This window comes from Haemorhous mexicanus (genome assembly GCF_027477595.1).
Source record: "Haemorhous mexicanus isolate bHaeMex1 chromosome 35 unlocalized genomic scaffold, bHaeMex1.pri SUPER_35_unloc_4, whole genome shotgun sequence".
Taxonomy (NCBI): domain Eukaryota; kingdom Metazoa; phylum Chordata; class Aves; order Passeriformes; family Fringillidae; genus Haemorhous; species Haemorhous mexicanus.
In genome coordinates, this window is record NW_026775990.1 from 51,922 (window position 1) to 61,711 (window position 9,790).

General features: G+C 64.2%; 1 protein-coding gene across 1 annotated transcript in view; it reads right to left on the minus strand.

Moving 5' to 3' along the window:
- SRPK3 (SRSF protein kinase 3) overlaps positions 1-9,784 on the minus strand; it is a 13,877-nt gene extending 4,093 nt beyond the window's left edge. The window contains exons 1-11 of the mRNA XM_059837439.1: positions 8,603-9,784; positions 7,707-7,764; positions 6,381-6,499; positions 6,181-6,289; positions 5,991-6,078; positions 5,829-5,916; positions 5,625-5,731; positions 3,433-3,592; positions 3,129-3,154; positions 1,246-1,381; positions 226-481 (exon numbers count right to left, since the gene is read on the minus strand). Of these exons, the coding sequence (XP_059693422.1) occupies positions 226-481; positions 1,246-1,381; positions 3,129-3,154; positions 3,433-3,592; positions 5,625-5,731; positions 5,829-5,916; positions 5,991-6,078; positions 6,181-6,289; positions 6,381-6,499; positions 7,707-7,764; positions 8,603-8,624 (1,169 nt within the window). The 5' untranslated portion in view covers positions 8,625-9,784. The remainder of the gene's footprint in view (positions 1-225; positions 482-1,245; positions 1,382-3,128; positions 3,155-3,432; positions 3,593-5,624; positions 5,732-5,828; positions 5,917-5,990; positions 6,079-6,180; positions 6,290-6,380; positions 6,500-7,706; positions 7,765-8,602) is intronic.
- Between the last annotated feature and the right edge of the window lie 6 nt (positions 9,785-9,790).

Below are 9,790 nucleotides of genomic sequence, written 5' to 3' on the forward strand. Positions count from 1 at the left end.
ATCCTCCCCAACCCCACCCAAATTCCCCCTCTAGACCCCCCCAACCCCCAAATCCCCCCCAACCCCACCCAAATTCCCCCCTCTAGACCCCCCCAAACCCCAAATCCCCCCCCAACCCCACCCAAATTCCCCCTCTAGACCCCCCCAAACCCCAAATCCCCCCCAACCTCACCCCAAATTCCCCCTCTAGACCCCCCCAAGCCCCTCCCCAAGCCCCCTCCCCACTGACCCCAGGGGCTTGGGGAGCCCCTCGGAGCCCCCCGACAGGAGGGAGCCCGAGGTGGGGGGTGAACAGCGAGTCCGAGGCCGAGCTGGGGCTGGGGGGGCGCCGCGGGGGTCCCGGGCCCCCCCTGGAGGCGCAGGAGCCCCCCGAGAATCCATCGCTGGAGCCCCCCCCCCGCCGGCAGCGTGTGCACCCCCGAGGACGAGGCCCCGCTCGGGGGGCTCCCCCCACATTCCTCTGGGGGGTCCGGGGGGGTTTCTGCACGACGAGACAGACTCTGAGACCCCTCCCCAAACAAATTCACCCCAAAAATTCCCAGGTGGTCCCCAAACCGCCCCCCCCCCCCCCAATTTCTGGAGCTCCAAACCTCTCCAAAACAGGTCCAGGGACCCCAAAACTGTCCCCAGAGCCCCTCAAATTGTTCTTGGGGGTCCTGCTCACCCACGGGACCCCAAACCCACCCCGGGGACCCCAAAGTGTCCCCTGCACCCCACCTAGGGACCCAGACCCACCCCGGGGACCCCAAACTGTCCCCTGCACCCCCACCTAGGGACCCCAGACCCACCCCGGGGACCCCAAACTGTCTTTGGGGATCCCCCCTACCCCACCCTGGGGACCCCAACCCCACCAGATGTCACAGATTCCCCCCCCCCGGGGTCTCCTTTCTTCCCCTCCCCATGTCCTGGGACCCCCCCCCAGTGTCCCCCTAGGACCCCCTGATGTCCCCTCCAATGTCCCATGAGGATCTGGGAGGAATCTGGGGTCCAAAGCCCCCCACCCCGGTGTCCCCCCCGCACTGACCGGTGTCCTCAATGTCCCCCCCCGCACTGACCGCTGTCCCCCCCCGTGTCCCCCCCGCACTGACCGCTGTCCCTGGCTGTCCCCGGTGTCCCCCCCGTGTCCCCCCCCGCACTGACCGGTGTCACTGGCTGTCCCCGGTGTCCCCCCCGGTGTCCCCCCCCGCACTGACCGGTGTCACTGGTTGTCCCCGGTGTCCCCCCCGGTGTCCCCCCCGCACTGACCGGTGTCGCTGGCTGTCCCCGGTGTCCCCGCGCTGTCGCGCAGCCGCTCCAGGTCCCGCAGTCTCTCTGCCAGCAGCTGTCGCTGTCGCCGCTGTCGCCGCCGCCGCCGGCGCCGCTGAGCCCGCGACAGCCGCTCCTGGGGGGGCGGGGGGATGGATTTTGGGGGAATTCCCTCGGTTTTGGGGGAATTCCCTCGGTTTTGGGGGGAATTCCCTCGGTTTGGGGGGGAATTCCCTCGGTTTTGGGGGGATTCCCTCGGTTTTGGGGAGATTCCCTCGGTTTTGGGGGAATTCCCTCGGTTTTGGGGAGATTCCCTCGGTTTGGGGGGATTCCCTCGGTTTTGGGAGGAATTCCCTCGGTTTTGGGGGAATTCCCTCGGTTTTGGGGAATTCCCTCCGTTTTGGGGGGGATTCCCTCGGTTTTGGGGGGGATTCCCTCGGTTTTGGGGAGATTTCCTCGGTTTTGGGGAGATTCCCTCGGTTTTGGGGGGGATTCCCTCGGTTTTGGGGGGAATTCCCTCGGTTTGGGGGAATTCCTTTGGTTTTTGGGGAGATTCCCTCGATTTTGGGGAGATTCCCTCGGTTTTGGGGGGGATTCCCTCGGTTTGGGGGGAATTCCCTCGGTTTGGGGGGATTCCCTCGGTTTGGGGGGGATTCCCTCGGTTTGGGGGGAATTCCCTCGGTTTGGGGGGAATTCCCTCGGTTTTGGGGAGATTCCCTCGGTTTTGGGAGGAATTCCTTTGATTTTGGGGAGATTCCCTCGGTTTTGGGGGGATTCCCTCGGTTTTGGGGGGGGGATTCCCTCGGTTTTGGGGGAATTCCCTCGGTTTTGGGGGGATTCCCTCGGTTTTGGGGGGAATTCCCTCGGTTTTGGGGGGATTCCCTTGGTTTTGGGGAGATTCCCTCGGTTTTGGGGGGGATTCCCTCGGTTTTGGGGGGGATTCCCTCGGTTTTGGGGGTCCTGGGATAGGGGGAGCTTTGATTTTGGGGGGCAAAGGGGAGACAGGTGTGCAAAACCATGCGGGGGCACACGGGTGAGCATGCTCAGGTGTGAGGGCACACGCAGGTGAGCACACACAAACAGGTGAGCACACGCAGGTGTGCAAGGACAGGTGTGAGCACACACAGGTAAGCACACACAAACAGGTGAGCACACGCAGGTGTGCAAGGACAGGTGTGAGCACACATAGGTGAGCACATGCAGGTGTGCAAGGACAGGTGAGCACACACAGGTGAGCACACACAAACAGGTCAGCACACGCAGGTGTGCAAGGACAGGTGAGCACACACAGGTGAGCACACACAAACAGGTCAGCACACGCAGGTGTGCAAGGACAGGTGTGAGCACACACAGGTGTGCAAGGACAGGTGTGAGCACACACACACAGGTGAGCACACACGAACAGGTGAGCACACACAGGTGTGCAAGGACAGGTGTGAGCACACACAGGTGAGCACACACAAACAGGTCACCACATGCAGGTGAGCACACACAAACAGGTGAGCACACGCAGGTGTGCAAGGACAGGTGTGAGCACACACAGGTCAGCACACACGCGTGTGCAAGGACAGGTGTGAGCACACTCAGGTGTGTAAGGACAGGTGTGAGCACACACAGGTGAGCACACACAGGTCAGCACACACAAACAGGTGAGCACACACAGGTGTGCAAGGACAGGTGTGAGCATACACAGGTCAGCACACACGCGTGTGCAAGGACAGGTGAGCACACACAGGTGTGCAAGGACAGGTGTGAGGACACACAGGTGAGCACACACACAGAGGTGAGCACACACAGGTGAGCACACACACAGAGATGAGCACACACACGTGTGCAAGGACAGGTGAGCACACACACCCCCCCAGGTGTGCAATCCCACTCACAGGTTCCTCCTGGGGTGCTGAGCTCACTGTGGACAGACAGGAGGGGGATGTCAGGCCAGGTGTGGGGGGATTTGGGGATCCCCAGGCCAGGTGTGGGGGGATTTGGGGATCCCCAGGCCAGGTGTGGGGGGATTTGGGGATCCCCAAACTCCAGGGGGACCCCCAGAGCATTGGGGGCTTGGGCACACCTGGTCTTTTGGGGGATCAACAGGTACCTGCACACGGGATGGATTTTGGGGTGACCTGCCCCCCAGGGGATGGATTTTGGGGTACCCTCCCCCCCCGGGGATGGGTTTTGGGGTACCTGCCCCTCGGGGGGGGCCGTCCCCCCGTGCCCAGCGCGTGGCCTGCGCCGCCAGGTGTCTCAGGTAGGGCTGGGGCACGCAGAGCAGCACGTTCTCGGGCTTGATGTCCGTGTGGATGATCTTGCACTTGGTGTGCAGGTAATCCAGCCCCTCCAGCACCTGCAAGGGCACCCCGAAATCGGGGGGGGGCACCCCAACATCGGGGAGGGCACCCCGAAATCGGGGAGGGCACCCCAACATTGGGGAGGGCACCCCAACATCAGGGGGACACACCCCAACATCGGGGAGGGCACCCCGAAATCGGGGGGAAACACCCCAACATCGGGGGGACACCCCAACATTAGGGGGACACACCCCAACATCGTGGGGGGGACACACCAAACTGGAGAGGGGCACCCCAAAGCTGTGAGGGGCACCCCAAATTGGGGAGCTGGGGGGATCTGGGGGGATTTTGGGGGTCTCTGTGCAGCCCATGAGGGGTCCCAGGGGGGGATTTGGGGGTCTCTGTGCAGCCCATGAGGGGTCCCGGGGGGGATTTGGGGGTCTCTGTGCAGCCCATTTGGGGTCCCAGGGGGGGATTTGGGGGTCTCTGTGCAGCCCATGGGGGGTCCCAGTGAACCAGGGGGATTTGGGGGTCTCTGTGCAGCACATTTGGGGTCCCGAGGGGGGATTTGGGGGTCTCTGTGCAGCCCAGGCGGGGTCCCAGGGGGGGATTTGGGGGTCTCTGTGCAGCACATTTGGGGTCCTGAGGGGGGATTTGGGGGTCTCTGTGCAGCACATTTGGGGTCCTGAGGGGGGATTTGGGGGTCTCTGTGCAGCCCATGGGGGGTCCCAGGGGGGATTTGGGGGTCTCTGTGCAGCCCATGCGGGGTCCCAGGGGGGGATTTGGGGGTCTCTGTGCAGCACATTTGGGGTCCCAGGGGGGGATTTGGGGGTCTCTGTGCAGCCCGTGTGGGGTCCCAGGGGGGATTTGGGGGTCTCTGTGCAGCCCATTTGGGGTCCCAGTGAACCAGGGGGATTTGGGGGTCTCTGTGCAGCCCATCAGGGGTCCCAGTGAACCAGGGGGATTTGGGGGTCTCTGTGCAGCCCATGTGGAGTCCCAGTGAACCAGGGAGATTTGGGGTCTCTGTGCAGCCCATGAGGGGTCCCGGGGGGGATTTGGGGGTCTCTGTGCAGCCCATGTGGGGTCCCGGGGGGGATTTGGGGGTCTCTGTGCAGCACATTTGGGGTCCCGAGGGGGGATTTGGGGGTCTCTGTGCACCCCATGAGGGGTCCCAGGGGGGGATTTGGGGGTCTCTGTGCAGCCCATTTGGGGTCCCAGGGGGGGATTTGGGGGTCTCTGTGCAGCCCAGGCGGGGTCCCAGGGGGGGATTTGGGGTCCCAGGGGGGGATTTGGGGGTCTCTGTGCAGCCCATGTGGGGTCCCAGTGAACCAGGGGGATTTGGGGGTCTCTGTGCAGCCCATGAGGGGTCCCAGGGGGGGATTTGGGGGTCTCTGTGCAGCCCATGAGGGGTCCCGGGGGGGATTTGGGGGTCTCTGTGCAGCCCATGAGGGGTCCCGGGGGGGATTTGGGGGTCTCTGTGCAGCCCAGGCGGGGTCCCGGGGGGGATTTGGGGGTCTCTGTGCAGCCCATGCGGGGTCCCAGGGGGGGATTTGGGGGTCTCTGTGCAGCCCATGCGGGGTCCCAGGGGGGGATTTGGGGGTCTCTGTGCAGCCCACGCGGGGTCCCAGGGGGGGATTTGGGGGTTTCTGTGCAGCCCATGCGGGGTCCCGGGGGGGGATTTGGGGGTCTCTGTGCAGCCCATGCGGGGTCCCAGGGGGGGATTTGGGGGTCTCTGTGCAGCACATTTGGGGTCCCGGGGGGGATTTGGGGGTCTCTGTGCAGCCCACGTGGGGTCCCAGGGGGGGATTTGGGGGTCTCTGTGCAGCCCATGCGGGGTCCCGGGGGGGGATTTGGGGGTCTCTGTGCAGCACATTTGGGGTCCTGAGGGGGGATTTGGGGGTCTCTGTGCAGCCCATGTGGGGTCCCAGGGGGGGATTTGGGGGTCTCTGTGCAGCCCAGGCGGGGTCCCAGGGGGGGATTTGGGGGTCTCTGTGCAGCCCACGGGGGGTCCCAGGGGGGGATTTGGGGGTCTCTGTGCAGCCCATGAGGGGTCCCGGGGGGGATTTGGGCACGCAGCCCCCCCCCCACCTGCCGCACGATGCTCTTGACGCAGGGCAGGGGCAGCCCCTGGTAGTTGGATTTGATGATCCAGCGCAGCAGTTGGTGCCCCAGCACCTCCAGCACCATGCAAACATCTGGGGCAGGGGGCAGTCAAGGAACCCCCAGACCCCTGGGACCCCCCACCACGGGGTGGGACACTCGGGGTCCTCCAGAGCCCCCCCAAAAGGATACGGACACCGTTGACCCCCGAAATCTTGAAGTCGTCGATGAGCTGCACAATGTTCTCCCGGTTGGGGTCGCTGGGGTCGGAATCCCGCACCTGGGGGGCGCACGGGGGGGGGTCACGGCGGTGGATTTGGGGCTCCCCGGTTTGGGGGGGCCGGGGGCACTCACACATTTCAGCAGTTTGATCTCATCCAGCGCCGTCTCCGTGTATTGGGGGGCACTTTTCACCACCTTCAGCGCCACGAAACGTTTCCTCCTGCCCGGGGCGGCCAAAAACAGCAGGGGAACCCCCCCCAAAATTCCAGGGGAGCCCCCTCTGAGCCCCCCAGGAGCCCCCCCCGGGTGTCCCCGCACTCACCGGAGGTCCCAGCAGAGCCACACGGTGGAGAAATGGCCCCAGCCCAGCTTGCGAACCACGTGGTAGCGCCCGTGGAAAAGGTCCCCGATCCGAACCGGGTAATACCCCCCTGGGGAGGGGGCGCGGAGGGGGCGGAACTGTCACTCTGGGGTTTGGGGACCCCTCCCCGAACACCCCCAAAAGGAGCGGGGTGTCCCCACCTTTGCAGTAATCCCGGGGGTCCTCCTGCTCCCCCTCGTCGGAGCCCAGCAGGGACTCGGACAGCGACGGCAGCGCCGGGGGGGGGTCTGGGGACACCTCGCCGGGGGGGCTGGGGGTCCTGAGGGGGGGGACAGCAAAGCTGGGACCCGCCCGTGGCCGGGCCACCAACCAGAACACCCCGATTTGGGACCCCTCCCCAAAATCTGCTTCCTTCAGGGGTCTCCTCTCTGCCACCCCCTCCCCAAAATCTGCTTCCTTTGGGGGTCTCCTCTCTGCCACCCCCTCCCCAAAATCTGCTTCCTTCAGGGTCTCCTCTCTGCCACCCCCTCCCCAAAATCTGCTCCTTTTGGGGGTCTCCTCTCTGCCACCCCCTCCCCAAAATCTGCTTCCTTTGGGGGTCTCCTCTCTGCCACCCCCTCCCCAAAATCTGCTTCCTTCAGGGTCTCCTCTCTGCCACCCCCTCCCCAAAATCTGCTCCCTTCAGGGGTCTCCTCTCTGCCACCCCCTCCCCAAAATCTGCTCCCTTTGGGGGTCTCCTCTCTGCCACCCCCTCCCCAAAATATGCTTCCTTCAGGGGTCTCCTCTCTGCCACCCCCTCCCCAAAATATGCTTCCTTCAGGGGTCTCCTCTCTGCCACCCCCTCCCCAAAATCTGCTTCCTTCAGGGGTCTCCTCTCTGCCACCCCCTCCCCAAAATCTGCTCCCTTTGGGGGTCTCCTCTCTGCCACCCTCTCCCCAAAATCTGCTCCCTTCGGGGGTCTTCTCTCTGCCACCCTCTCCCCAAAATCTGCTCCCTTCAGGGGTCTCCTCTCTGCCACCCCCTCCCCAAAATCTGCTCCCTTCAGGGGTCTCCTCTCTGCCACCCCCTCCCCAAAATCTGCTCCCTTCGGGGGTCTCCTCTCTGCCACCCCCTCCCCAAAATCTGCTTCCTTCAGGGGTCTCCTCTCTGCCACCCCCTCCCCAAAATCTGCTCCCTTCGGGGGTCTTCTCTCTGCCCCCCCATACCTGGTCCCTTCGGGGGTCTCCCCCATGCTGGGGGGGGGTCCCAGGGTGGTCCCACAGTGGCCAAGGAGCCGGGAATGGTCCCAGAGGCCCCCCCGAGCTGGGGGGGGGGGGGGCAGGTGCGGAGCATTCTGGGCCATCACCCCCCCAAAATAGAAATGACCTCAAGGCCCCCCGGCCCCGCGGGGCTAAAAATAGCCCTGGAGGGGGAGGGGCGGCTCGGAATGTCCCCCCCCCATCCCCTTAAAGGGGGCTCTGCCCGTGTGTGTCCCACCCTCCCCCCACTCTGGGTAAGGGTCGTGGCCCCGCTGACCCCCCCCTCACCTTGGGGGTGCTTTCGGTTTTTTGTCCTTTTTGCGCTTTTTCCTTCTCCTGCCGAGATCTGGGGAGGGGATTTGGGGGTCAGGGGGTGGGGGGGGGTTGCAGTGTCACAGACCCCCTTGGCCGCCCCCTCCCCCTCAGGTACCCCGTGTGCCCCCCACCCCAAAATCCACCGTCCCCCAACACCGAAATGTCCCCTCAGGGACCCCCCCCCCCCCAAATCCCCAGAGTCCTTGGGACTCCGATTTCCCCTCAGGGACCCCCATTTTCCCCTCACACTCCCCCTCCCATCATTCGGGACCCCCATTTTTCCCTCATCCCTCCCCCAGACCCTCAGGACCGCCCCTCACGCTCCCCCTCCTGAGGGACCCCATCTTCCCCTCAGGATCCCCCTCTCAGACCCCATTTTCCCCTCACAAATCCCATTTTTCCCCCTCTCAGACCCCATTTTCCTCTCACAAATCCCATTTTTCCCCCTCTCAAATCCCATTTTCCCCTCACAAACCCTATTTTCCACTCACAAACCCCATTTCCCCCTTCTCAGACCCCATTTTCCCCTCAGGACACCTCTCAAAAATCCCACTTTCCCCCTCACAAACCCCATTTTTCCCTCACAAACCCCATATTTTCCCTCACAAACCCCATATTTCCCTCACAAACCCCATTTTTCCCCTCACAAACCCCATTTCCCTCCTCACAAACCCCCTTTCTCCCTCGCAAACCCCATTTTTCCCCTCACAAACCCCATTTCCCTCCTCACAAACCCCATATTTTCCCTCACAAACCCTATTTTTCCCTCACAAACCCCATATTTTCCCTCACAAACCCCATATTTCCCTCACAAACCCCATATTTTCCCTCACAAACCCCATATTTCCCCTCAGACCCCCGCCCCTCACCGGGCCCCCCGCGCAGCTCCATTCCCCGCGCTCGCCCCCGCTCCGCGCGTGGCGCCCCCTGGCGGCCGGGGAAAGGGGCGGAGCAGCAGCGCAAGCTCCGCCTACCGACCAATGAGAACCCACCATGAGGTGCTGACCCCGCCCCCAGCCACGCCTCGATGTCGCCATGGAAACGCGGCCTAGCGCGACGCTGCCGGGAGATCTCTCGCCGCTTTGTCGCGATATAAAGAGACCCAACCCCCGCCGCGGCTGTCACGATATTTTCTGTATCACGATAGCACTCGCAGAGCCCCGATAGCCCTCAAGCCTCCCGGACATTGCTTGGGTCAGGCAGCGCCGCGGTCCCCGGCGCGCCCAAATTGACACCAACCCTCATTCCCGCCCTCACCGCTGATTGGCTGCCGCAACCAGGCGCGTCATCCGAGCGCGACGCATCACCATGGCAACCGTGAGGTAAACACGGAAGTCCCCAAAACCGGGCCCGGGGCCCCCAAAATCGCGGTGATATCCCCCAAAAACGCAAATCCTCACCCCCCCTTCCTTCCCCAGGGCCCCGCCCAAGGGCCTGGGGACCCCCCAGCGCCTGTCGGGGGGGGTGGGGGAGGGAGCCGAGCCCCCCACGAACAGACGGGGCCAGGGGGCTGCTGGGCATCAGTTTAATACCGGGGTGCGGGGGATGTGGGGGGGCAGCACCCCCGGACCCCCTTCCCCCCCTCCCCCCCCCCCAGGTGCTGGTGGGGGGCTCGATGCTCGAGATGAGGGGGGAGGGGCAGAGTGAGGACCCCTTCCCCCCCCCCCTCGTATTTTGCCCCCCCTCCCCCTTCCTCATCCCCCAAACAGCAAAATCCCACGGTGGTGGTGGTGGGGCAGGGGGGGAGGGGATACAAGAGGAGACCCTAGAAAGAAAAAAAATAACAGCCCCTCCCCCACCATTCCCCCAGCCCCTGTCATTTTGAGGAGGGGTCTTCTCCATCTCCATCTCCATCTTCTTCTTCTCCCCCCCCAAACCAACCAGCCGAGGTTCATCCGCGGCGTCCAGCGCTGTGTCCCCCTCCCCCATTTTCCGTTTTTTTTTTTGGGGGGGGGGGATTTGTGTCACCCCCAAACTCAGCCCCCCCCCCTCACCGAAAGTCCCTTGGGGGCTTTTTTGGGGGGGGTGGGGTCGGGCAGGGGTCGGGGTCAGCCGTG